The 24,969-nt window shown below is 58.9% G+C and overlaps 1 protein-coding gene across 3 annotated transcripts in view; it reads right to left on the bottom strand.

Annotated features, from left to right (window-relative positions):
- The window catches only part of GSE1 (Gse1 coiled-coil protein), a 100,392-nt gene extending 82,570 nt beyond the window's left edge, over nucleotides 1-17,822 (bottom strand). For 2 of the 3 annotated variants that reach the window (XM_065640669.1, XM_065640668.1), the window contains exon 1: nucleotides 15,909-17,807. In XM_065640669.1, the coding sequence (XP_065496741.1) occupies nucleotides 15,909-17,762 (1,854 nt within the window). In that variant the 5' untranslated portion in view covers nucleotides 17,763-17,807. Of the gene's footprint in view, nucleotides 1-15,908 lie in introns of all 3 variants that reach the window. The other variant, XM_065640667.1, reaches the window with a different exon arrangement.
- Nucleotides 17,823-24,969: the final 7,147 nt, after the last annotated feature.

Genomic DNA, 24,969 nt, shown 5'->3' on the forward strand with positions numbered 1-24,969 from the left:
CCAGGGCTGAACCCCTAAATCCTGCCCAGGCACAACTCCGGGTCAGCTGCCACCATGTCCCTGTTGGGGTCATTTTAGATCCCACAGGATGTATTTAAGTGCTGCTGCCACATCCAGGTCTCACCCTCAGCTCCCATTCCCAGGGGGACAAGAGGACAGGAACGAGGAAACTACCTCCACAAGGCTTATTTTTTTTTTAGCAAAAAAAGGAGGAAAAAAAAAAGAGAGCAGGAGCTCACACAAGTGGCAGCTCTTGCAGCTTCCCAGCAGAGTGCTGGCTCGCTCAGGGGTTTCCTCTTCCCACCTGGCCCATGGCATTTGCTCCGGGAAGAACCGCGGCTCCTTTCAGAGCATCCTCCCGGCACCCCCCCCCGCAAAATCACCGCTGGTGTCACCGCGCCGTGCCAGGCTCCATGGCGGCACCGGAGTCACCACGGCAGGCTGCCCTCCCTCTCCCAACAGCTAATTAATCCTTCTGCTCAGGCAAGAGCTCATTAGCACAGGGCTGCCCAGCACAGCCGCCCTTCCCGGCAAGGTCAGGGACAAGGGACCATCCAGCACCGGCGCTGCCACCACCACGCTCAGCCTGCCGTCCCCCTGGATGGCCTTTCCTGCAGGCTGGCGGTGTAATTTCAAGCTTATACTATAGGAAAAAAATTAAAGAAGAAAAAAAATGAAAAAAAGGGGAGGGGGTGGAGAAAAGGCCCCCCCCGAGTGCAAACGCGAAGGAGAAGCGGCCAAGGAAAGCAGAGGAGTCAGCCAAGTGCCTCGCTCCGTGGCGGGCAGGGCGCGAGTGGGCCGCCCTGGAAATGGTTTGAATTTCCAAAACCGGAGGGAGAAGCCAAGAGCTGCCGAAGCTTCCCCACGCGCCAAGAAGGACAAAGGGCATCCCTGCGCGGCAGGGGTGCGGGCAGGCACCCGGCACCCCGAGCCTCCCCAGATCCCGCTCACACTCGCTGCCCCGGGATGCGCGGCACGGGGACCTCCCTGCTTCGGCTCTAATTATAACCAGGGAGAGGAAGCGCGGTGGTGCCAGATGAAGGCGGGTGCCAGGTGGGGGCTGGCGGTGGCCTCAACGGCTTGTCCCACATGGGGACGATGGGCGGCTGCGGATGGGACGCGTGCCCACCGGGACAGCCTGGAGCCGAGCCTGGAGCCATCCGGCTCCCCATCCCTTCGGGAACCTGCCCCCTTTGAGGGCCAAATCCATCAGAAAAACCCTGAAACCAGCATTCCTGAGGCCACGGGATGCTCTGACATTGATCCCCACCGTATGCCGGAGGGAAATCCCAGTGCCCACCCCAGCTGCTGGCAGGGATGCGAGGATGCTGCACGGGTGGTCCAGCCCCTCAGCGTGATCCCCTGTCCTGAGGGGCGATGCTGCCCCCCAAAAAACCAGATCCTGTCCCATAGGAGAGAAGAAACGGCTGCGGGAGACGGGGCGACAACCACAGGAATGCCAGCAGCACAGCACCAACCCTGGTCGGGGGGGCTCTACCCCCACCCCCTGCAGATTATAACCTTACACAGATTATAATCTTAAATTATAATCTTCAACAGACCCAAAACCCCATCTGCTTAACCATGTCCCTGCCCAGTATAAACCCCACCAGTTATGGGGGGAGCATGGGTGCCAGCCCACATACTGGGCGGGGGGGGGGGAGAAAAAAGCTGTGGGGTGAACCCCCCCAGCAAGGTACCGCCGTGTTCAGAGCAGGCAGGGAGACAATATCGGGACTATGCGGCCCCCTCGCCGCCAGATGTGTGTTAATAAGGCAGCTGCCCCCGGAGCTAATAAGGTCACTTACTGGCTCCAGCAAGACGAGAAAACAAGCAGGGGCTTGGCTGCGGTACAGCCGCACTTGGCACCCGCCGCACGCCGGCTTCCTGAATTCTTGCCGCTTCCAGAACAGCGCAACGGGGTGGAAAAAAGCAGATATAACCCCCCACACACATCCCCCCAAACAAAAGCCCCGGCAGCCCACCCGCCTCCAGCATCCCTTCATCCCGGGGGCTGGGGGGTGGCTCCTGCGCCCCGCTGCAGGATGGGCTGCGGAGCTTGGAAATTCAGTACCCGGCACGTCCCTTGTGGTGCTGCTAGGGGGGGCCAGGACACCCCCAGCGGGTTGTTTTATTCCCTGGGGAAAACCGCCCGGGAAGGCGTCAGAGGTGGGGGGGTTCCTGCAGATTTTCCCAGCATGGCAAGCAGAGCAGCGAGTCCCCCCCGCATCCCCTCCCTCCCTCGCCTGCCCCTGATCATGGCGCCTACAACTCCCTTTGTTTTAATATTATAAAGCGAGCCAGATGCCGGCTTTAATCCCCTCAGCTGGCGAGGATTTGCAAACACATTAGGAGGCAGAGCCGCTGCGCGCCGGCCCCTCCGCCGCTGCTCCCCAGCCCCACGGCGCATCCCCGCGCCCCATCTGCTGCCTCCAAAAGGGGATCCTGGCCCCTAATTACCTTCTCATGTTGGGATTAGGAGCCGACAAGGTGTCCGACAAGGGGGACGCGAGTGTCCCCTGCCACTTGCGGTTGGGGAGCATGGGGAGGGCATTTTGCTTCCCTTGCCAAGCCCCCGACGGGGAGTTTGGGAGATTTGCTTTGGGTGACATGACGCCAGGGTGATGGGCACAGCAGGGATGCTCGTGGGGTACCCCAGGCATCCCTCCTGGCGCAGGGAGGATGGATAGCGCATCTGTCCCAGCAGTATCACATCCTGGCTGCTGGACTGGAGCACGGGCTGGTTCTCCCGCATCCCCAGGATGCTTCAGGCAAAGCCCTGCGAGTCCTTCCTGCAGCATTAATGGGGAAGGGACGTTCCTCTCCATCTCCACCGCCCTGCAACACCCAAAGTTTATGGCTGTGGCCGTTCCCCTGGGTTCCAGCCCACAAGGCTGAGATTAAACAGGTACCAGCGGCATGAGCGAGAGGAGTCGCTCCCAAGTGTCGCATCCCGCAGGATCAGGAGCCAGACAGGCATTTGCCTTCCCTCCCGTGTCAGGGAAGCGCATTTATCCCACGCAGCTGACAGCATCCAGGCTGGCTCCCCTGCGCCCCAACCTCACACCTTCCCAAAGGCTGGGGGTTTCCCTCCAGGCTGGACTTTGGGGGAGGACCAAAGAGCCCCCAGCCCTGCAGGGACCAAGTGCCCCCCAAGAAATGCCGCTCCCAGGGGTTCTCTGCATCCTCCGCATCCCCGGGAGGGATTCACGATGCTGGGTCCCCGCGGGAGGTTTCTGCTCCAGCTTCCCCAAGGAAACAGCTCCAGGAACAAACAAAACCTTCCTGAGCTGCTCCAGTCCCCATATTTGCACTGCAAGGACAGTGGGGCTTTTTTGAAGGTTTATTTTATTTTTTTTTTTTCCCCCACACCAGGATCTCCTACATACCACTTAGCAGCCAGGAGTTCAGAGGGAGCAGAGCTCAGTGCTTTAAAATGACACCTCATTTGCCAAGAAATAATCCCAAGGAACAAAAAAAAAAAAACCTAAAAAAACCCAAAAAAAACCCAAAAACACACAAGACCAAAAACCCAGACTCAGAAGATAATTAACTCCACAAAGCAGCAACCCTGAGTAGCTCAAATTTTTGCTGTAACTACTAAATCTCTTCTCCAAGGGCTTATTTCTCGCTGTCTGCAACACAACGGCACCAGCACTCCAAGGCCTGGGGATTTTACTAGATTCTCCCCCAAAGCCCCACCGGCAGATTTCCCCCCGCCCTCCCCAGCACACTTGGTTCCCTGCCCTGGCCAGGCATGGTGGGGGGCCCAGCCCCACATGAGACCCCCCCATCTCTGAGCGGGGTTGCAAGAGGGTCACTCTCCATCCCTATGCAGGGGCTGCAACAGGGGTGTCGAGGATGCAGGACCCCATCCCTGGCTGCCACAGGAGGGGGGCTACAGGAGCTGGAGGGGGAGAAAAAGGATGCTGCCACCCCCAAACACCCATCAGCACCCCCGGGCAAGGAACGATCCAGCTTTCATGTCCCACCCCGCAGAGAAACAGCAAGAGAAAGCAGGGCAGCCCAAATCTGGGGGTGCATTTCAGCCCACCCCATTCCCTCTCCCACCTTTGGGGCTTGGTGGACGGGATGCTCCACCAGGAGCTGGCACAAGCAACCCTGGCAGCATCACCCCCTCTCCCTTCCTGCCACTCAACAGGGAAGGGAATAAAAGAGAGAAGAGCTGAGAAAAAGCATCACAGAGCCAGCCCTTCCCGCTGCCGCCCTCCCCGGCATCCCCCTTCCCCTCCCGACTGCGAAAAGCCAACGTCTCCCCGCGCCCCTCCAGCCAGGGGATGGGAATGTGGAAGCAATTGCACTTGGCAAGGCAGCAACAGTGAGTCAAAAACAGTTGTTTGGCTTGTCAGCCACCCAGGCCCTGCAGCACTCTTGTCTTCCTTCGCCTGCCTTAACCCCTTCCAGCCCCGGCCCATCTCCCCAATAGGACCCACAGCCCCCAGTCCCACTGCAGAGAGGGGTCGGGCACCGTAAAAAGCTTTGTCTCACCATCCTGCTTCTAGAAACGGGCTGAGGAACAATTCTCTGGCATGAAAACCCACAGCAAGAGGGTGCACCGGCCATGCGCTGAACTGCCGCAGTGCTGGGAGGTGCACGGGGCTGGCACGGGACAAAGGGACATCCTGAGGCCACCGAGGAGCAGGATGCGCAGTGCTCCCAGAGCACCCCGCTTGCTCATCCCAGTAGATGCAGAGAGGCCTTTGCCCCTGCTATGGAGAGCATCTGAGACGCCCCGTGGCACAGCAAGGGGACACGGCCACATGTGCCCGAGACCCTGTGTGGCCCCAGGGTAGCCGGACCCCCCGTACAGGGCCAGCCTGGTGGCACGGAGCTATTTAAAGTCCTGAGCACAGCCTCCCCCGTCCCGTTTATGACAGTTTAGCACATCCCAGGCTGCTTCCCACCAGCTCCTTCCACGCCAGCCACGTGGCCAGGAACGTGTCCAGAGCCACCACGTGCTGCACTGGGGTCTCTCCTCCACCCCCAGGTCACCCCTCGCACCCAAAGATGGGGGACCCAGTCCAACCACTCGGCATCCCCCCATCCAGCAGCATCACACACTGCTGGGACCTGCTGATTTGGGGCAGGGTGTGGGGACACCAGGAGCCCTCCCCATCATGGAAGGTCAGCCACACGGGTCAGGGTATCCCTCTGGGACCCCTACTCCTCTATTCCCCTGCCAGCACCGCATCCTAAGTCGGACCTGGAGAAGGAGACGAGGAGGGAGCCCAGGGAAGCAGCTGCTCCCTCTATCCATTGCGGGGGGCTCTCCCTGCACCCCCACGGTACAACAGAGCCAGGGCAAAGGGGTGGATGGGGAAGAGTTAAACCCTCCCAAGTGAGTCTACGGGAGGAAAAGTGGAGGGAAAAGACAAAGCGAGATGCTGGAGCCAAGAGATGAAGGCAAGGATGCGATAAGAGAGGGAGCCGGGGTGTGTGCGCTGGAGCAAGGGAGAGGGGAGGAGGAGAGGTGGGTGATGACCAAAGTCATTGAACATTTTTTGGCACACCTACCCCCCGAGTATCCTGGCCGTTGGCCCAGCTCGGAGCTGAACTTAAACAAACTCCTGTTGCAGCCATCTGCTTGATTTTAAAATAAATCAAACAATCTGTTGAGCCGTGGGTGATCAAATTTCCATCTGTGCGGACGCCTGCTCGCCTCCTCGGAGCCTCCGCTTGCCTCTACCAGCCAAACACTCCTGGCAGCATGTGGCCTCCCTAATTCCTCCAGGAAAGGGAGAAACTGGACCTCCCCCCCGCACCCCGGCCCCCTCCCAGCCCTTCCCCGCCACCCTCCTAACTCAAACCAAGTGCTATTTTTACAGCCACCCACCAGAGACATACGCCGGGTTTAAACGGGAGGAAAACAGGGCTGGGGGGTGAGATCCCAAGAGGTCTCGAGCTTCTCCATCGCTGCCCATGCTGGGGGAATTCCTCATCCCGTCCCTATCCATCCCATGGGTGTGAGGGGATGAAAAGGAAAAGAGCAGCAGCTGCCGGCAGCAGGACCCTGACTGCCCCAGCACCGGGGACCGCGGCACCGAGGCCACAGACAAGCCAGAAATAGCAGCTGTGAAGCCAGCAACACACAGCTGTCCCCAGGATGGGGACAACAGGCGCACGTCACCTCAGGTCCCTGGGGGTGCCCAGCCCCTGAACCATCCTGCCCTCAAGTCCACCCAAAATCACCCTGTCCCAAGGGTTTCCCTCCTCCTCTGGGAGCTGGAAACTCAAGGGGTGGCAGCACCTCTTGCACATTTAGCCATTTGCCTTGAGGTCCCCAAAGTGCCAAAAGAGGGGTGGCATCTCCCTCCTCCGCTGTCTCTTTGGGTGCTGCAAGACCCCAGCTACCGGGTCCACATCTGGGACCCAGGAGGGAGACAGCACCCATTATATCCGCGGCCCCAAATGCCCTCTGATCAGCTGGTCCTTTCTCCAAACTGGGGTCAAACCTCCGCTGGCATCACCCAGGCTTCACCCTCCTCCCCCTCCAAGCACAGGGCACCAGGCATGGGACCAGTACAGCCAGAAATAGGGCAGCAAGCGGGGGGGGAACACAGCGAAGGGACAAAGAGGTGAGCAAAGAGGGAGAGAAGTGTTGTGCATGAAGGAAAAGGGGGTACAATAAAAGGACAGAGTGGGGTTCAGGTTCGCTGGACCCCAGCAGCTCAAGTGCAGGAAGGTCAGGATGCTGAGAGCAAGGGTTGCCCTTGTGCAGGGAAGAAGGACACGAGACAGAATCACAGAATCATTTTGGTTGGAAGAGACCCTCAAGATCATCAAGTCCAACCATAGATGCAGCAGGATTTACTCCTTCTCAAGGGCTGCAAATATTGGTGTTGCTAAAGGTCCCTACAGCACGGTGCTGAGGAAGCAGCAGTGAGGAAGAGGAGGTGCCCTGGCTCTGGGGACGCAGGATCAGGCCCAGGGAGAACAAGGATGGGGGATTCGTAGGAAAAATGTGGCTGGAATGAAGTGATGCAGCAGCTGGTGTGACCCCCATGCCACCAACCTTGGGGACAGCCCCATGGAAAAACCTGCTCTGGGGGAGTCTCCGTCCCCAAGTGGCTGCTCAGGGGGTGGCTGAGATGGAGGGGTCCCCCGGAAAATGTCCCACTGTGCTGCAGGCAGGCAGGGCAGCTCTGCAGCAGCTGCACGGAGTAAAATCTGGCCACGGTCCTGACAGGATACACAGTGGGGAGCAGGTTACATGCACAAGCAACAGAGGGAAAGGGGAGGGGAAGGAAAAAAGAAAAAAAAAACAACAAACCACCAAACCCCTTTTTGGAAGGGGAAAGGACTGACAGGACCTGGCCGAGCAGCAGGAGAAAGCCCAGATTTCCCAGTTACCGTGCAGATGTTCTGGACTGAAAACAGAAGACGACAGGAGTGAATTCATCTCCCCCTCCAGAGCCGCCGCAGCCGGGGCATCTGGACTCTGTCTGCAGGCAGGAGAGGCGGCTTCACCCCGGCTCCCCGGGGAGCCCTCGGCACCGGGGACAGCCCGAGCGCCCCGGGGTGTCACCCACGCCCGGGAGCCGGGGTGGCAGTGGCGGCCAGGGCCCCGTCCCCGCGCCGGGTTGACCTTGGCACCGTCACCTCCCAGGAAGACTGAAGGGCCCTTGTCTGCACCGTGTTTTCACTTCGGGATAACTCACACTGCCTACTCAGTGGAGGGGGGAGAAGGGATGGAGAGAGGAAAATGCAGCTGTTTGAGCAGTGAAGACAAGGAGGGAGGGCAGGAGACATACATACATAAATATATAGAGAGATATATATTTATTCCTGGCCAGGGTAATAACTGAAATCACTAGCACTTGATCATCACTTGATGAAAAGCTTCGCGGCCGACTGAAGTCAGCCCGCTCCCAGAAACATGCTGCGAGGCAGATGGGAGGTGACGGTGGCAATTTGCTGCTTGTCCCCACACCCCGCGTGGGCCCCTGAGACGCTTTGCGCAGCTGGCTGGCTGTCCGTCCGTCTGTCTGTCCGTCCCTCCCCGGGTCTATCTGCCCTGCTGTGGCCGCAAACCGCCGAGCGAGATGCTGACGCCTTGGCTGTCACCAAAATGTTCCCGGCTGCGAGGTCCCCGCCAGTGACCACAATGTCCTCAGGCGGCTCCCCAGGGATGGGGGTGGCTGCTGGTGGCCCCTGGGAGCTGCCAGCTGATGCGCTCCCCGCTTCTGAGAAGGTTAAAGCTGGGGGAGGAACAATTAAAACCATTTTGGAAGGTCAACGGGGGGAAAACCACCCCGCACAGGGTGTGCCATGGGTGCAGTAGGTCCCACACGGGCTCCAGTTGGCAAGATGTTCCCACAATGGAAGCCCCCAGCCCCAAAAGCAGCAGGTGCCAGGAACACACCGGGTGCCAGCATGCCAGGACGCAGAGCTTGGGGGGGGTCACGGCGGGAAGGGAGCCCTGGGAATAGCCCTGGCTCTGTGCTAAATCAGCCCTTGGCATCAGCCCTGGCTGGAAACCAGCGCCGCGCTCCTGCCCTCCGGCCACAGCGGGCAGCTGCCTGTCCCCATGGCAAAGGGGAGGACGCTCCCGGCTGCAGGGTCCCCACAACCCATCTCCCCCTAATGACCCCTTGCATCCTGGCTGGGTCTTGGCCTTGTTTTAGCTCTGAAGTCAAAGCCGAAAATTCACTGGAAGGAGATGGGAGAGAACACAGGGTGCAAACTGGTCCCTGCGAACTCTCCTGCCCGCTCTGCATCCCTTGGCGGGGGGGGGGGGGGGTGTGGGACCCTCCCCACACACCCCCAAGACCCAGGACCCCACTGCTCACCCCTGACACCCCCAGCAGCACCCAGCTCTCCCACGTACTGGGGCAAGTGATGCCACGGCCGGCACTGCCAAAATCTGATGGGAAGCAGCAGCACTGGGGCAGACGATTTCCTGACTCTGTACACACGGGCTTGAATAACCCCCCCGGTAAATCACACGGTAGGTCCCCGCTGCAACCAGGAATGGCCCATCCAGCACCGGTGCTTGTATTTTAGCACCAAAACACAGCATCTCAGCTGCTCCCCAGCTGGATGGAGCTCAGACACCTGCGGCACAACAGCACCAACACCTCCAGCTCCATTTTGCACGTGCCATCAGCATGCAACGCAGCCACAGTGCTCGCCCTGCCCCGGCACAGGTCACGGCATGCTCGGCACAGGCACCGTGCCGCAGGCCAGCAGGTTGGAGGACGAAAACCGGGGCAGCTGCTGCTCCGAGCGCATCAGCTCCACGGGTAAACAGATGACTTCAGTCTCCCGAGAGCTACTAAAGCCCAGCAGCACTTACACTAACATGGAAGGGAGGAGGAGAAAAAGGACAATAAAGAGGGAGAAGCAGCATCACACTCATGCCAAGCTGCAAAGCACACCCAGGTAATGTTCTCCTCCTCCCAGCCCAGCCAAAACTCCCCCCTGGTGCAAGAGCTGGAGCCATCCCCTTCCTCCTCACTCTGCTACTGAACATCCACAGGGAGGGGAAAAAGTCTCGCCGAAGCCAGGCCAGCTGCACCAGGCTGTTTATCCAGCACGGCTCGCGTGTGCCGGGGTGGCTGGGGAGCGGGGAGATGCCGGGGGGGCCACCAGTACCGTGCTGGAGCAGCTGCTTGCCCGGCAGCGAACCGCAACCTGCCCGCAGCAGCCTGGGCTGGCACCGGGGCTCCGGCACCCCCCCAGTGGCACCGGGAGTGGAACTGGGCTCTGATGGCCGGGGGGGAGCGATGCCTTTTGCAAACAGGGGTGCAAGCAAGGAGCAGCACTGCATCCCTGAAAGCCTGGCTGGCACCTGCTGATGGGCGATGCAAGGAGCCAAGGCACGCTCGAGGTGACGCTGCCGACCGCCTTGGGGACAGGGGGAACCGGAGGTGTCAGAGCCCTGGGCCGGGGCCCGGGAGGACTGAGATGCTGGAAGGTCTCCCATCGCCAGCTGCTCAAGGCAGAGGAAAGCCCAGCGCAGCTGGGAGCCTGCAACACTCGGATGGCTCCTCCTCGAGCTCCCCTCGTACCAGGATGCTCCTGCCCCATCATCCTCCCAGATTTGCCCCTTCAAGCCCTGAGACCTGGCAGCATCCTTCCCGACACATCAGAAGAACATTTCCACATCATCCTTTCCAGCCCAGGACCCCCGCACGCGGCACTGGCTTTTAGCTGCAGGGAGGAAGGGCAACATCTGGCCAGATGCTGCCCAGCAGCGTGGGACCAGTAGGAGCAGTTTGGGAGCCTCATAGAGCACCCCGCTCTGAGCAGCACGTGCCAAAGGTGCTGAAGGGAGCGAACAGAGCTCCCACCACCCAAAACCAGCATGGGAACAGTCCCAGTGCACCCATCGCAAACCAGCTCTGTGCCCAGGTGGCCCCTAAAACCTCACGGGTCCCCAAAACCTGCACAGGAGATGGAAACATCTCCTTAGCCCCGGCTCAGCCCCCGAGGATGATGATGTGGGGTGTTGGCACAGGACCCAACTGGCAGGTTGCGGGGCACAGGGAGGTGAAAAGCCAACTCCTGCCACGACCCATGTAGATGCAAAACCCGCGCTGCTCCTGCATGAGGTTCCTCCTCACTGGGAAGCAGCTGAAGAGCATCCCGGGCTGCCCTCTGCGACCACGCTGCTTGGATGGCCAAGACAGGCCAAGTGTCTGGCCAAAACATCTGTCTGTCCATAACATCTGTCTGTCCAACACAGCCAGAGCTGTCTGTCCTTCTACCCAGTCTCCTGACTTGGCCGGGACTTTGCACGAGGCGCAGACGGGGAGGCTGCTGCAAGATGCTCCAGGGGTTGCGAAAGCGTTTTCGTTGCGGGGGACGAGAGCGGAGCTGGCCTCTTTCCCCAGGGGGGCTGCAAGGGATATTTTTGGGGGTGCAGGTAGGGTTTCCTGGGCAGCACACGCTTCGGACCAATGTTTCTGGCAGGTGCCAGCAAAAGAGGAGCAACACTCAGGCTGCCAGTGCTCTGGTCCTGCTTTTGGGAAAGGCAGAGAGAAGGCGAGAGGTGGCGGGGAGAGAGATAAAAAATAAATATATAGCAGCCAGCTGGTGAGCTGTGGAGTCAGCACAAGGTCTGGAGGACACGGTGGCTGGTATTTTGGACAGCTGGGACAGCAAGGTCAGCCCGGCCAAAGCAAAAGGCCCCTTTGCTGTCCCCCCCCACCGCAGCTGAAGGACACGCACCCCTGGCTGGAGACCCCAGGAGGGGACAAACCACCAGCCCCTCGGGTGACTCTGAAACAACCTCAGCAGTGGGTAAGGATGAGGAGGGTCGGAGGGGAACGGGGGGTTTTTTGGCACATACCAAACCCGCCCTGACCTCATCAGCAGGAAAAAGCAAGCGGCACATTTTCCTCGTGTTGTTTCTTTGTCGGCCATCTGGGAACACGATCCCGCGGGAGGCCATGCCCCAAGACATGAAGTCATATCACAATTATATTTGTCACCTCCGTGTCGGGACTGAGAGCTCATCCGAAAAACGCCAGACCCGGGCGGTGTTAGCCCCAACAAGAGCCGCGGAGGAAGCTGCCTTGCTGAAAAGCAACGTAAGCCTTGCTAAAAACATCTTTACATAGGCATATGCTGCAAACGAACCAGGTTTAACCCAATAAAGTTGGCTTAAAATACCTTGGCCTGATTTTGCTCTGCATCTGCTAGAATTAGCGATGGCAAAAACTGGCACGAGCGCAGATAAAACCACTAAAGCCAACCCAAGCTGGAAGCCAAAAAAAATGGGGATGAGCGAGACCAGCTCTGCTCCTCCCATGTTTAAGGCATGAGCAGAAACCAACGCAGCCCATGTCACCCCTCTGGAGCCCCCAGCCCAGGCTGGGGACACACCGAGGAGCCACCAGCTTGGCAGAGCAAGTACGACCACCCAAAAATACCGCCATGAGGCTTTGGGTTTGCTTCAAAATTAATAAAAGGTGCAAACAAGCTAGAGGTCCTGCCTGCTCTGCCATGACCTGGGACCCTCCCCGCACAGGTTTCTTGTTTCTCATGCTGGGATATACCTGAATATCTGTACCCTTGGCTGGAATTTGGCCCAGTGCAACGCAGGAGGAGGGTCAAGCATCACCCTCCAGCCTCCCGGGTTTGCTTTCGTGCCATCCAGGAGTTTCTGCTGCTCAGCCTCAGTGCGACAAGGGTCAGGCAAGAACACAAGAACTCTCTGACATTTGCCCAAAAACCTTTTTCAAAAAGCCACAAAGAAAATGCCCACCAACAGCTGTAAGCTCGACGCAGCGTGTTGGAAATGCAGCGTGAACTCTGGAGCTCGTAACCTGAAAAAAAAAGGGGTCAAACCCCCAGCTGAGCTCACAACACCGCTGCCAAACAATAAATGCAGCAAACTCAGCCCCACGAGCCTCACTGTGCTGTTAGAAACAGCCCCGTGCAACAAGACCCTGGTTTCCCCTGCAAAGCAGGAATAGGACATGGAAAACACCAATCGATGCTCCGAAAACGGGCCTGAGGACACAGCAGCGAGCTCTGGGTGCTCCCACGGAGCGGGACGGCACCAGCTGCTGATTTTACACAGTTCTGCACAATACCCAAAGGAAACCCGAACAGCTTTGCTCAAGTTATGGTGGGATTTGAGAGCTTTCCAGAAAGCTGAATGTGTTTGCAGAAAGTCACATGCACAGAAAAAAATAAAATAAAATAAAAAAACCCAACAACAATGGAGCTTACTTTTACAGGTACGCAACTGCAAAGTGGTGGCAGGTGAAGGTGGGAAAAGTTGGAAAGGCAGGGGAAGTTTTCCCAGGGTTGGTAGAGAGAAAGGATCAGCGCCAGCACAGAAAACCCCAGCCAGGTCAAACAGCAGCAGCCTTTGACCCAGGACCGCCGGTGACACATCGCTTTGCCCCTTTAGAGAGGGCAGGAGGGCTTGAGGGGCAGCGTCAGGAGCCTCTCCAGCAGGCATGGCCAGAGACACGGGTCAGCATCGCCTCTGGACACCAGCCAAGCCTGGGTGTTTTATGGTTTATTCAAAGCCACCAGCCCCAACACCTGCTCTGCTCACAGCAGCCACCTGTCCCGGGGAGCCAGCTCCTCCAGGGCCTCAGCAGGGGGATACACAGAGGGTTTCTCCAGGTTTGAAGGACAAGACATCAGCACAGCCACCCCAAACTGATGCCCTGCACTAATGAGTGTATAAATCCACACAGGTCCCCTTGCAATGGGCACAGCTGGAAAGAGTGCATGTTCTCACAGCACACATCTGCACACCTTGGAGAGGACCAACAACCCAAAGCCACCCCATAAAAGCCAAAAAGAGCAGGATTTCTGCAGCTTACCTCCAGGAGACCCTCCTGCAGCAGACAGGACCACAGGCACCACCAGCCCTCCATGGAGCATCACCTGCAGCACAAGCACCACCCCACCCAAAATACCGGAGCCTCAGCCCTCCTGATGAGCCTCAGGTGTGAGGTTCCCTCGTTAGCACCTCCAAGCTGTAATAGAGACAACCTGAGCCCCATTCTGCTAAGAGAGGGAGGTGTGGGGGTGTCCGGTGGCATTTTGTGCATTTGCCCAGTGCCTCCAACTTTAAGCCATCTGGGTCAACCCCCTGCGGGCAGGACAGTAACAAAGCACATGCAGGGGGGTGTCAGTCCTGGGTGTGTGGAAAAGCACATGCATTAAAAAAATGCAGTTGCAGAGCTGCACAGAGGAATGGGGAGATGGTTTTAAACCCTCGGGCTCATTCCCTCCTGCCTGGTCCCATCTGAATGGGGATCTGGGTGTCACACAAGGGCCAAAGGCTCATCTGGGTGACTTCCAGCAAGCAGTGTGGCTGAATGAGGGTACAGCTAAACTAGCCAAGCACCCTACCCAAGCATTAAACCATGTTTTAAATAACCTTGATGTCTCTGAGATCTCAGCCTGATGGAAACTGTGTGCAAACAGGTATGAAGAAGGTGAGGGGACCCTCTGGCCAGACAGTCCCCACCAGGACAGAGCAAAGTGAAATGGTCCCTGGACCAGCCGCGTCCTCTCCAGGCAGCTCAGCCTCGCCTCCTGCCATCCTGCCCCTTGTAGCAGCCCCTTAATTTGCTCATTAGCAAACCCGGGAACAAGAGGGAGGAACTGAATAGCATCCCTTCCCCAGGACACCCTCCGCGTCCTCCTCCTCCCCCTCGGCCTTTCATAGCCCCACACAAAAGCTTTTCAGAGCTGCTGGGGTCGGAGACAGGGTTGCAGGCAGGAGCCCAAGTGGGAGTTTGGGGCTGGGGCCAGCGGGAACGAGGACTGGCGCGTCTGAGAAATGCCGGGCTCTGGGGGGGCACTAACAAACGCCACGGGAAGAACTACCAAGTACCCAACACTGGCATCCGAACTGGGACAAAATTGCTGTTCGTAATATCCCCATGACATGGCCTGGGGACACTCACGGGGCAGAGGCACGAAACACCAGCTGGGGACATGTGGATGCCACCCCACCACCAGCTGCACCCGCCCGGGCTCTGCTGGAGCATCACCCCAGCATCACCCCCCGGGATGCTCGCCCCGCTCCTGAGCCCTCCACGGCCACCAGCCAGCACCCTGCAAATGCCAAGAGACCAGGGGATGGACAGACAGACGGCATGGCCGTGACCACATGGGCATCGCAACCCACGCAGCCCCGCACCACCTCCAACATCCAGAAAGTCTCCACCACCTCAGACCCCTCCGCACGTGGCAAGCTGTGCTGGCTGGACGCAGAGTCCCATGGGGGCGAGCCCGAAAATAAATCATCTGCATCCACAAATGACCTGAAATTATGTTGGGACCGCCCAGCTTGGGGAAAATTGCCTGAAAGCAACGGCTTCTGGAGGATTCCCATCGCCGGTGCCAGCACAATCTCCTGCACCGTCCTGGCGCTCCGTGCCGGTACCACGCACCGACCCTCCGGTGCACACAGCTCCTGGCTGGTGGTTTTCCAAGCAGTGTCCCCCCCAGCTCAGGAACCAGCATGGCTGAATGGAAAAATCATATTTGTAACCAGCCAAGAGAGAGCGAGCGGAGAGAAAAGCAGCGCTGTCTTGGAAGGGCTGGTTTACATTTCTAAAGAAAATGCCAGCGCTTCAGAGAGCCACAGGGTTCTGGCTACGAATGGAGCTGAAGAGCTTTGAAAATGAACTCGGGGATTTAGGATGCTGGCATTTCACAGAGCCCGGCCTGGGGCCTGGTTTGCAGACACAGAGCAGCAGCTCTCCAGCACGCTCCTGCAAGCTAGAAATTTGGGGGTAAAAGCAGTTATTTCCCTATCCCACAAGAAAGGCAAGTGTGAGACTAGGAAACCTTTGCTCTGCCGTGTTGCTTTCTAGGTGACACCCCCGAAGCACCCAGCGTAACCCCAGCGGAAGGTGTAGAAAAGAGCAACCGAGGAAACCGGCAGCACCCAGGCGATGACACCCGTGACACCCACTTCAGGACTGCAGGGTTTGGGGGTGCAGGAGGGGTGATGCCTGGGGGTCCCTCGCTGCAGGAAAACCAGAGCAGCACAGGTTGGGGGGCACCCAGCCGCAAAACCACCATTTCTCAGCTCCAGGCTGGGCTGGGATTTCTCCAAGGGGAAACCCTTTGATTAAGGCGCCTTATAAAACCAGAGATAACTTTTGAAGTTTCCTACAGTGCTGAGTTTCCAGGGCTGTGAGCGAGCAGGCACCAACAACACAGAAACACACTTCTGCAACAGGACAGGTCTTGGCTGTCCCCATCTCTTGGAAGGATTTTTTAATCTGCTCCTTCACAGCTTGACAGCTCCAAAAGTTCATTGCTAAAGGCATCCCGTCCATTAGCATCCGCCCCCAGGGACTAGAGCATCCATCTGTGTCACCGCTCTACCTCCTCCTCCATGCCAGAAGCGGGGAAACGCCGGGAGGGGAGGGATGGGGTGCGGGCCATCGCCTTACCTTGGGGACGTGAGCCGAGGGTGCCGCGGCCAGCAGCTCCGGCGGGGTCATGCTTTTGCCGGCCAGGACCACAGCACCGCACTCGGCACAGGCGCCAATGGTCAGCTGCTTCCCATCATCCACCAGCAAGCTGTTGGCCACGCGGAGGGTGTAGAGGAAGATGGGGAGCCTGGCCACTTGAACCGCTTTTAATCCAAGGCATCGCTTCTTCTCCTGCCGGCAGAAGAAGCAGACGAAGGTCTCCACTTTGTACTGGCGGGACCAGGCGCTGCTGGGGTGGTGGGAGTTCCTGCCCTCGTGCTGCAGCCACTGCCCCAGCAGGTCGTGGTAGCAGAGGACACATGTGGCCACCAGCCCGGTCGAGTCGGCCGGTCTGGCCCGCGGGGCGGGTGGGTAGACAGTCAGGAAGGGGAAAAACGGCTCCTTCTCCCCGAATCGCCCCGGCGGGTTGACGTTGAGCTGGAACTCTTTGCCAGCTCCCAGCTCGGCCCCACAGATGTAGCAGACGGAGATGGGACCGGGTTTGATGGTGGGGTGGCTGGCCAGGCCACCAGGGTCACCGGCAGAGAAGACCTGGTGGTACCTCCCCAGGAAGCTCTGCACGGAGGTGATGAGCTCCTCGTTGTGGCAGGCCCTGTACATGGCCCACAGGTCCTGCAAGACCCCAAAACACTTGCGGCAGCTGCTCACCTCCCAGTGCTTGTTCAGCCCCTTGGCGCTGGGCGGGCAAGGCAGGAGGCTGAGGAAGGGGAAATGCATGGTGCTCTTGGCATTGCCATTGGTGATCTTGGCCGCCACCGGCCTCGCCTCCTTGCCGCACTCCTCCCCGCAGAGGTAACAAGCCTCAGGTGCCGGCGGGACGCCCACCCCGTCCTCCTTCAGCCCTCGCCTGCCCTTGGCAGGCATGGCCCCGGTGTTGAGGGGCACCACGTAGAGCCGCTGCAGCACGGGGACGTTGGCCAACTCGAAGCTTTGCCACTGTTGCATGAGGGAGGCGAAGCAGCAGGGACACACCAGGGTGCTGCCGGTGGGCGAGAGGGGCTGGGCGCCCGGTGGGGGGCTGTGCAGCCAGAGGAAGGGGAAGAAGGGTGCTGGGGAGGTCTTCTCCTGCTTCTGCACGTGGACGCGGTGGTGGGTGGCGGGTGACAAGGGGCTGCCGCAGATGTAGCAGACGGTGCCCGATGCCCAAGCGGGCCGCTCGCTGCCTTCCTCCTCCTCCTCCTCCTCCTCGCTGGTGATGTTGATCTCGCTGTCCTCCGAGGAGCAGCACGGTGGCCCCCGCTTGCCCCCCGCCGCCGGGGGGGTCCGCGCCGCGCTGCCCGCCCCCTCGGCCTCCGAGAGGGGCTCCGCGTCGGAAAGCTCGGAGAGGTCAGAGCCGGCTGCCGGCCCTTCCTCCTCCTCCTCTTCCTCCTCCTCCTCTTCCTCCTGGCCGGCGGGGCGGCGCGGCGGCCCGGCGGGGTCCCAGCCCGTCGCCCCCCGCCGCAGCCCGGCTCCCCCCACCGCCGCCGCCTCGCACTGATGGGGCCGCTTCAGCCAGTACATGCGCTTCTCCACCGGCGTGCGGCTGCGCTCGAAGGAGTCCCACTGCTCGCCCAGGAAACAGCGGCAGACGGCGCAGACCAAGGCGCAACCCTCCGCCGAGACGGCGCGGGCACCGGGGGCCGGTTCCTGATGCTGGAGGAATGGAAAGAAGGGTCGGTGATCGCGGGGGGGTCGGACTTGAAGCTTTAGCTCTTTGCCGCGGCTGATGCCGCCGCCGCAGATGAAGCAGCAAAGCGGAGGAGCCGGGGGTTGGGGAGCCCCGGGGCCACCCGCCGCCGCTACCGCCGCTTCGCCGGCCGCCAGCGCGGCCATCAGCCGCTGTTTGCGGGAGAGAAGCGGCGCCGCCGCCGCCCCCGGCCCCGCCGCGCTCATCGCCGCCCCCGGCTCATCCCGCGGCTCCGCCGGACACGCAGGCTCGGGGGGCGGGTTTGCGGAGCGCTCCCCCCCCCCCCCCCCGCTACACACCACCCCTCCCGCTGCCGCCCGCCTCCTCCCGCCGTGGAGAAGGCAACGAGAAAGAAAAAAAATAAATAAAACAACAAGGGAAAAAAAACCCAAAACAAAACAACCGACGGAATAAAAGTTCGGTGCGAAAAGTTTGGGTCCCGCTGGCGGCGCGGAGGAAGGGCGGCTGCCGGCCGCCTCCCGGCCCCGGCGCCCCCGGCCCGGCTCCTCCCCGGCCCCCCCGCCGCGACCTGCCCGCCAGGGGGGAGCCGGGGGGAGGAACGAGCTGCTGCCGCCCCCCCCCGTCCGCCCGCCCGCCGCCAGCCCGGCTCCGAGCCGCGGGCAGCCGCCGCGGTGGGCGCAGAGGGACCCCACGGCGGTGGGGAGGGGGGCGGTGGTATTTACAAACCCACCCCACCGAAGGGGATTATAACGCCTGGCCCCCCCGCGGCCCCCTCCGCACGCCACGGTCTCTTGTGCAGCTGCCCCCTCCCCAAAAGCAGCGTGGAAAGGCACCGGGGACGGATCCCACGGCGCTTTGCCGAAAGCACTTGGCCACGTCCTTGCCCTTACCAGCGCTGCCCACCAGCCATTAACTCAGCGTCCCGACCAGCCATCAGCCCCCGAATAATTTATTTCACATTTTAAAAGTCTTGCTGCTGTTCCAGTTCAATACCAGATTCTATTTCCCGCTCGGTCCTAAAATGCTGCATCGCTTTGCCACTCACTGGTAAATAGCTGATGTGTTCCCAGCTGGAGCTGGCCGCATTTCGGCGACGCATGCAATAATCCCGGTATATCCTTACCTGCCTTGCAGCCTGCGATAAGATTTAATGCTTGTTAAGCACTTTGCTGTCCTTGGACAATAAGCACCGTGGAAGTGCAAACTGTACTGAGGTCCAGCCACAATTAAACCTGACTTATTAACCGCCCGAGCATCTAGTCAGCATACCCACCAGCTCGGCACAGCTCTCCCGATAAAAAACCCATATATTAGCACCTGTAAGGATATTTTTCAAGCAGTCATTTTAGGAGGAAGCCTGCTCCCGGCAGTGCTGTTGAGTTTGAGTTCATGGCAAGTCACTGCAATGTCCCCAGTCCTGTCCTTGCAAAGCCCTGAGCGTGTCCTGCTGAAGGAGGGTGCTGGGCAGGATCAAACCCAAAGAGGCAAGGTCAGTAATTGCGATAGGACATGGGGACAGAGGGACAGGCAGGACCGCGGGATGAACACCCCAGCCACGCATCAGGACACCCGGCAGATGCGGAGAAGCCACATAGTCCCCCCCACTCCTCGTCACCCCCAGTGCCCTCAGGGCACCCCACCTGCGTCCCCCTTGGGTTGACCATCCCCTGATGTCATCTCCCACCCCGACCGCCAGTGATGGAGTCTCGTGCTCCCCAGCAACTGGCCGTGAGATCAAACAGATTGTGTGACATCAGCTGGAGCGCGAGCAGGGGGCAGGAGGGCTCTTCGGGGACACGGCTCCAGTTTCCACGCAGATGGCTCCAGCAATAAAGAAGCAGGAGGGTGGGAGGTGACACACAAAGCGGGGAACACGATACCTTGGGAGAACTGGCTCTACGGGGCTTTTTTCAGGGGTTTCCAGAAGGCAGCAGGGCCTCGTTATATTTTATTTATTTATAGGCCTGATGTGACAGTGGCTCTATGCACCGAGGGCTTTGGGAGCGTCGGGGTGGACATGACTCAGATGTTCTTTAAAAGTGCACGTGGTCTCTCAGTGTCACCCCTTTTCCCCGATGGGACGGGGCCATTTGGGCAGGATGGGGTCCCTGACCCAGGCAGCAGCACTGGGTGGGGGAATGCTTCACCCCATCCATGCATCCTTCGCTGCTGCCGCCTCTGGGTTTTTCCCGGGGAGCAGGATCTTGGGCTGCCCCCGACTGCCCAGCTGCTCCCAGGGGAGACGCGGCCGCCGGCTCAGCCCATCCTTCGAGCGCAGCCGACAGATGCTCTCCCGCCTGCTCCGCAGATGGGCGAGAAAACAACGCGCTGCATTCAAGGACCAGAGCTCGGCAGGGCCAGACCCCCCCCTTTCCCACCCTGCCCCAAAACACCAACCCTCCGTGCCTCTCCCTGGCCTCTCCGGAGGCGCCAGGAGCCCCCGGCTCCCCCCGAGCCCCGCGGGGACGCAGCCTTCCCTTCCTCGGAGCGGCTTCCCGGGCCTTGGCTGCACACGGACAGAGCAGCTCATTTATCATCCCTGTGCCGCCCCAGCCCTGCGGTTGCTGTTTGCAACAGAGAAGCTGGGAGGGAAGAGAAAAAATTTCTCAAGTTGGCCTCGGCAAGAACTGAAAACATATGCACTGGCGGCAAACACATCCCCCGGGGCGCGCGGGGATCCAGGCGAGCCTAGCACAGGATTTTCCACCGCGGCTCCCGCCGGCGTGCAGCCCTCCTGCTGGAGTCGGTGTTTTAAAGTGACCCAAGGGCTGGGGATGGTGACAGTCAGGTCTCCTCGGCGCAGCCAGCACCGTGGGGATAGTGGGATGCAATGCAGACGGTGCAGGATGGCTCCTCTCTCAAGCTGGATGGCTGCAGGCCAGGTTCTGGAGGTAAATATCCTCACTGCGCACATCTTAGACCTCCTGGCTGGCTTGTGATGCAGAATCGGCCCCTTGCATGAAGGCAAACCCCAGGGACAGATGTCCCTTACAAGGCAAGGGACCAGACAGCCGCTGCGTGACTGTATTGCATCAGGACTCGGCGCTGGTTGTGCAAGGTGCTGTACAAACAGCCCCGAACGGCCTCGCAGTGTGGAGCTCCCCGGGCTTGCATCAGGCAGGGGCTTGGGATGGATACACAAACAGCCTGTCCGGTGCTGGGGCCGTCACCATCCTCATCACCATCCTCATCTGCATCCTTGTCCCCATCCTTGTCCCCTCAGGCTCTGCAGAACGGTGCCCAGCAGCACCCGCATAGCAGCACCCCTGTTGCCGCCCGCCGGCGAGGTGCCGCTGCACCCTCCCAGAGCAGACACGTGCTGCAGATCCCCCTCGTCCCCAGGACCGGGAGGTTAATATGGAAATTACCAACTGCTTATTCCTTCCAGCTGTTGCTGTGAGTCATCAAGTGCCTTTAAGAGCATTTCAAACAACACAGTGCCTTCGAGACAGCGTGACTGTTCCCCCAGCCACCCCCTCTGGATAATCTTCCGCGGGGTCTGGTGTTTGAAAAGGGAATATTTCTCCAAGCAGGCGATTCCCAGCCATGCCGGGGAGGCAGAACAGCCACGGCACCCGACCGGGCTCCCACCTCCGCCCGTGGGCTCGCGGTGTCCTGCTGGAGAGGGGCACGGTGCCGGACAGCCCAGCCCTGCCATCAGCCCTGCTCAAAACGCAACGCGGACATAGAAACGCCGCCACACGCAGGCACGGGTGACAATCAGTGCTATGCCAACCAGGGAAACTGAGGCACAGGGCAGCCAGCCTGAGGACCACAGTGTCACCTGCCCGGGGCAAAGCTGGCAGGACGTGGCTGTGGGACAGCAGGGCACTGGCCTGGAATTCGATGATCTTGAACTCTGCACTCAACAGCTGTATTTTTCTCTGCAAGCTCTTTTTTTTTTTTTTTTTTTTTACTCTTTTTTTTTTTTCTTTCTCTGCACTCAGTGCTGCTTTTTCAGATGGAAAAGATACGGCTGGTTCATGGAAATAGTCAGGATATGTATTTATCTACTGCTTTAACCTTTCTTTGAATTTTTTTACTTTCATAATTGATTTTTTTTTTCTCTTATTCCTTTTGCTAGAAAAGCCCAGCCAGGTTTTCTCCTGCCTATAAACTATTTCCCCTGGTCCTTTGCATGGCCACGCAGGTGAGTCAAGGATGCTCTCGGCCAAGATTGCAGCTGGCGTGAGCCTGTGCTGAGACCGCAGTGAGGGAGGACGCAGGGTGGTCCACGCCTGGGAGGGAGGGATGCTGCTGGGACGGTCCCCACGAGGCAGGATGGAGAAAGGTGACTCCTGGGGCCACCAACAGCCACCGCAGCCCTGCAGGGACACGCTGCAGCTGAGCCAGAGCCGCTCTGCTCTGCCAAGCGCTTTCGGAGATGCTGCAGCAAAGAAATTGCTGCTCCTGCGGCAGCCAGAGGACAAAACCATTGCGGGGACGCTGGGCCAGCGGTTGCCAGTGGCTTGGTCCATGCAGGAGCCCTGAGGCCAGCTTGGAGGTGCACAGGAGCCTGCACGAGCATATGTGGAAGCAAAGTGGAGACCCAGCACCCTTGGCCCCTGCCCTGCGTGGGCACCCGGCAGTGTTAACCTCACCCCACCAGGGCCGGGCGCTGATTCACCCCATGGCACCGTGCCCTGTGAGGCTGGAAGGAGCCACGTCCCCTGCAAGGCACAAGAGCTGGGTTGCTTTTTTTTTTTTTTAAGATTTTTTTTAAAGATTTTTTTTTCTCTTTTCCTTTCCAGAACGAGCTGCTCTGCAGATGCCAAGTGCTGATGCCAAAGGGCCGTGTCAACAAAGAAGAATGAGTGTGGCTGTTAGAGGCTGCTATTAAAAAAGGGTGGAGAGGAGAGGGAGAGAGACGGGGAGAAAAAAAAAAAAAGGGTTTGTCAGTGCAAATACTAACAGTTTGCACAGCAGAAAAAAATCAGCCGGGGTCCTGCAGTGCCCTTGGGGGCTTGCACCAAGCAGGGACCTGCACCCCGTGTCCTCCCCAGGGTACAAACCCATCCCAGCGACTTGGCATCCCCTTTGCAGGCACCACAAAGTGTTTTCCAAGCTCTAAGTGTTTTCAGCTCCCGCTCGGCCACCAAGCTCTGATGCAAGGAGTCGTGTCCAGGCTGTGCGTGGCATCGTGTCCCTGGAACACAGTGGGATGGGTCGAGGTCCTGGGTGCCAGGAGCTATTTCTAGGCACTGCCGAGCAGGATGAGAGGGAAGGAGCCTCTCACATGATGCTGAAGATGCAATGGGAAGACACAATCTCTGGTTTCAGCTTTCTATTCCTGGCCCCGTTATTCACCGGTCGAAGATGCCATCTGCCCCGCCGGGCAGCTGGGGCCGGATCTGCAGCTGGTGGAGCTCCAAGAGAATCCAAGGGAGTTCGATGTCCTCATTCCTTGGGGAGCAGGCAAAGGTTATGGATAATTCCCAGACAAAATTCCACCTTGGCATTGCCTCTCTCCGCCCACCGATATCTGGTACCCAGGATGTCAAACTCAAGCGGATGCGGCAGTGCCTGGGATGTCAAGGAGCAATGCATGGGAAAAGGCAACACAAGCCATACGAAAGAGAGAAAGATATAAATGAAAGCTGACTCTTTCTCCAAAATCCATATTGAAAGTCTTTCTGAGGCTAATATATCAGTTTACTCCATTTTGACTTTTAAAAATTATTCCAGCTTACTATTTTTGAAGCACACCTTGGGCTTTCCTTATCCCTGATTTTACTCCGACATCAGCACACACCCCGCAACCACCTTTTGTGCTCATCTCAAAAGCAATATTAGGAGAAGCTCAAACTTCCTTGAACAGCACAGTTTTAATGTATTTTTCCCCTAAAAAAAAAAAGGAAAAAATTGGTCAAAATTGAGATGTTCCCACAGAAATTGGTATTTCCCGATGGAAAAACATTCCATCAGCAAAACGCTGACCCGCTCCGGTTACAGCCTGGTCATGGCGATGAGGCAACGCAGCTGGGAAAGGAATTAAAAAAGGAGCTGGAGAGCTGCACGGCTTCACCGCATCCCTGGCTGCGAGGACCCCGCTTCTCCCCAGTCATTCCCAGTAGCAGGATGTGGATGGGCTGGGAGGAGCCGAGCTGTCGGCACAGCACCCCGGGATCCCAACACCCCAACCCCATCACCACCCCAACCCCACTGGCACCCCAGGATGTCTCGCCCACAGTCTCTGCTCCCCCAAACCCAACCGTGGCTTTATCTGAAGTCCCAGGCGAGCCAAGGGGACCAGATGTCCCCAAGGACAAAGCTCTGCAAACAACCCCAGCCTGGCCCGCACTGCTTATTGGGAACATCTTGCAGGATTTAGCAAGCTGCGGGAGGAGATTAGCAGAGCGAGGGCTGGCAGCTCGGCAGGTTTGCCACCGGGACCGCGGAGCAAGGGTTGTCGCCTGTGTCTTTGCTCGAAGAATTGGTGGAAGTGCTTGTTTGGGAGGTTCTCCTGTGCCTTCAGGTGGCCAAGCGATGGATGGGGTTTGTTTTCTTTCTTTTTTTGAAGGCACGTTGGTAAACGCTTGCTGGAGCGAATCGGGAATCAATCGTCCTTTCCACAGCCAAAGGGTGAGAAGAGAAATTTCTGCATGGAAAAGCTTTTTGTTGGCCATAACGGGGCAGAAGCAGCCTCAAAATGGCAAGTGGAGCCCACGCAGGGTCCAGCCCCACTGTGGGAAGCACTAATGCACGGGAAAGGTCCCAACTGTGCAGATGAAGCGGGGGCTCATCCCCACCACCCCGGACTCACCTTCCCTGCACGATGCTGGATCCCATCAGCCGCAACAGACACATCCCTCTGCACACGGGATGCAGCCGTCACACCTGGGGAAACTGAGGCAAAGGGGTTAATCTGCAGGAACGTGAGCCCAGACCTCCCAAATTCCTGTCAATCAGGTTAAAGCACATCCCTGTGTCCTGCCAATCACTTTCCCACCCAAATGTGGGTTTCCAGCAGGGATTCGCCCTCCTCCAGCTGCAAGGATGCTCTCAGAGCCCAGCGGTCCATCCCGAGGGAGGCGCTCGCCTTTCCAATGGGGATGAAGCCTGATCCCACCAGGCAAACATACCATTTTCCACAGGGACTCCTGTGGGGACACCCCATCTCAAATCAGGGTGCACCAGGGACAGGGTCCCCATCCCCATCCTCTCCCCATTCCTCCCATAAATCAACACCAGCACCGTGAACTAAAAGCAAATTTATCTTAAAGGCTTTTAAAAAATACATATTAAAAAAATACAGCTTCATCGGAAAAGCTTTTTTTTTTGGTTTTTTTGGGGGGGAAAGGTTTATGCTTCCCTAGAGACCTCTTCAATAAAACACGTTCTGGCTCTCTGAGCGTCTGACTGCAAATCAGGTTCCAGCCGTTCCCTTCCTGT

This window comes from Caloenas nicobarica, chromosome 9 (assembly GCF_036013445.1).
Source record: "Caloenas nicobarica isolate bCalNic1 chromosome 9, bCalNic1.hap1, whole genome shotgun sequence".
In the NCBI taxonomy this organism is placed as follows: domain Eukaryota; kingdom Metazoa; phylum Chordata; class Aves; order Columbiformes; family Columbidae; genus Caloenas; species Caloenas nicobarica.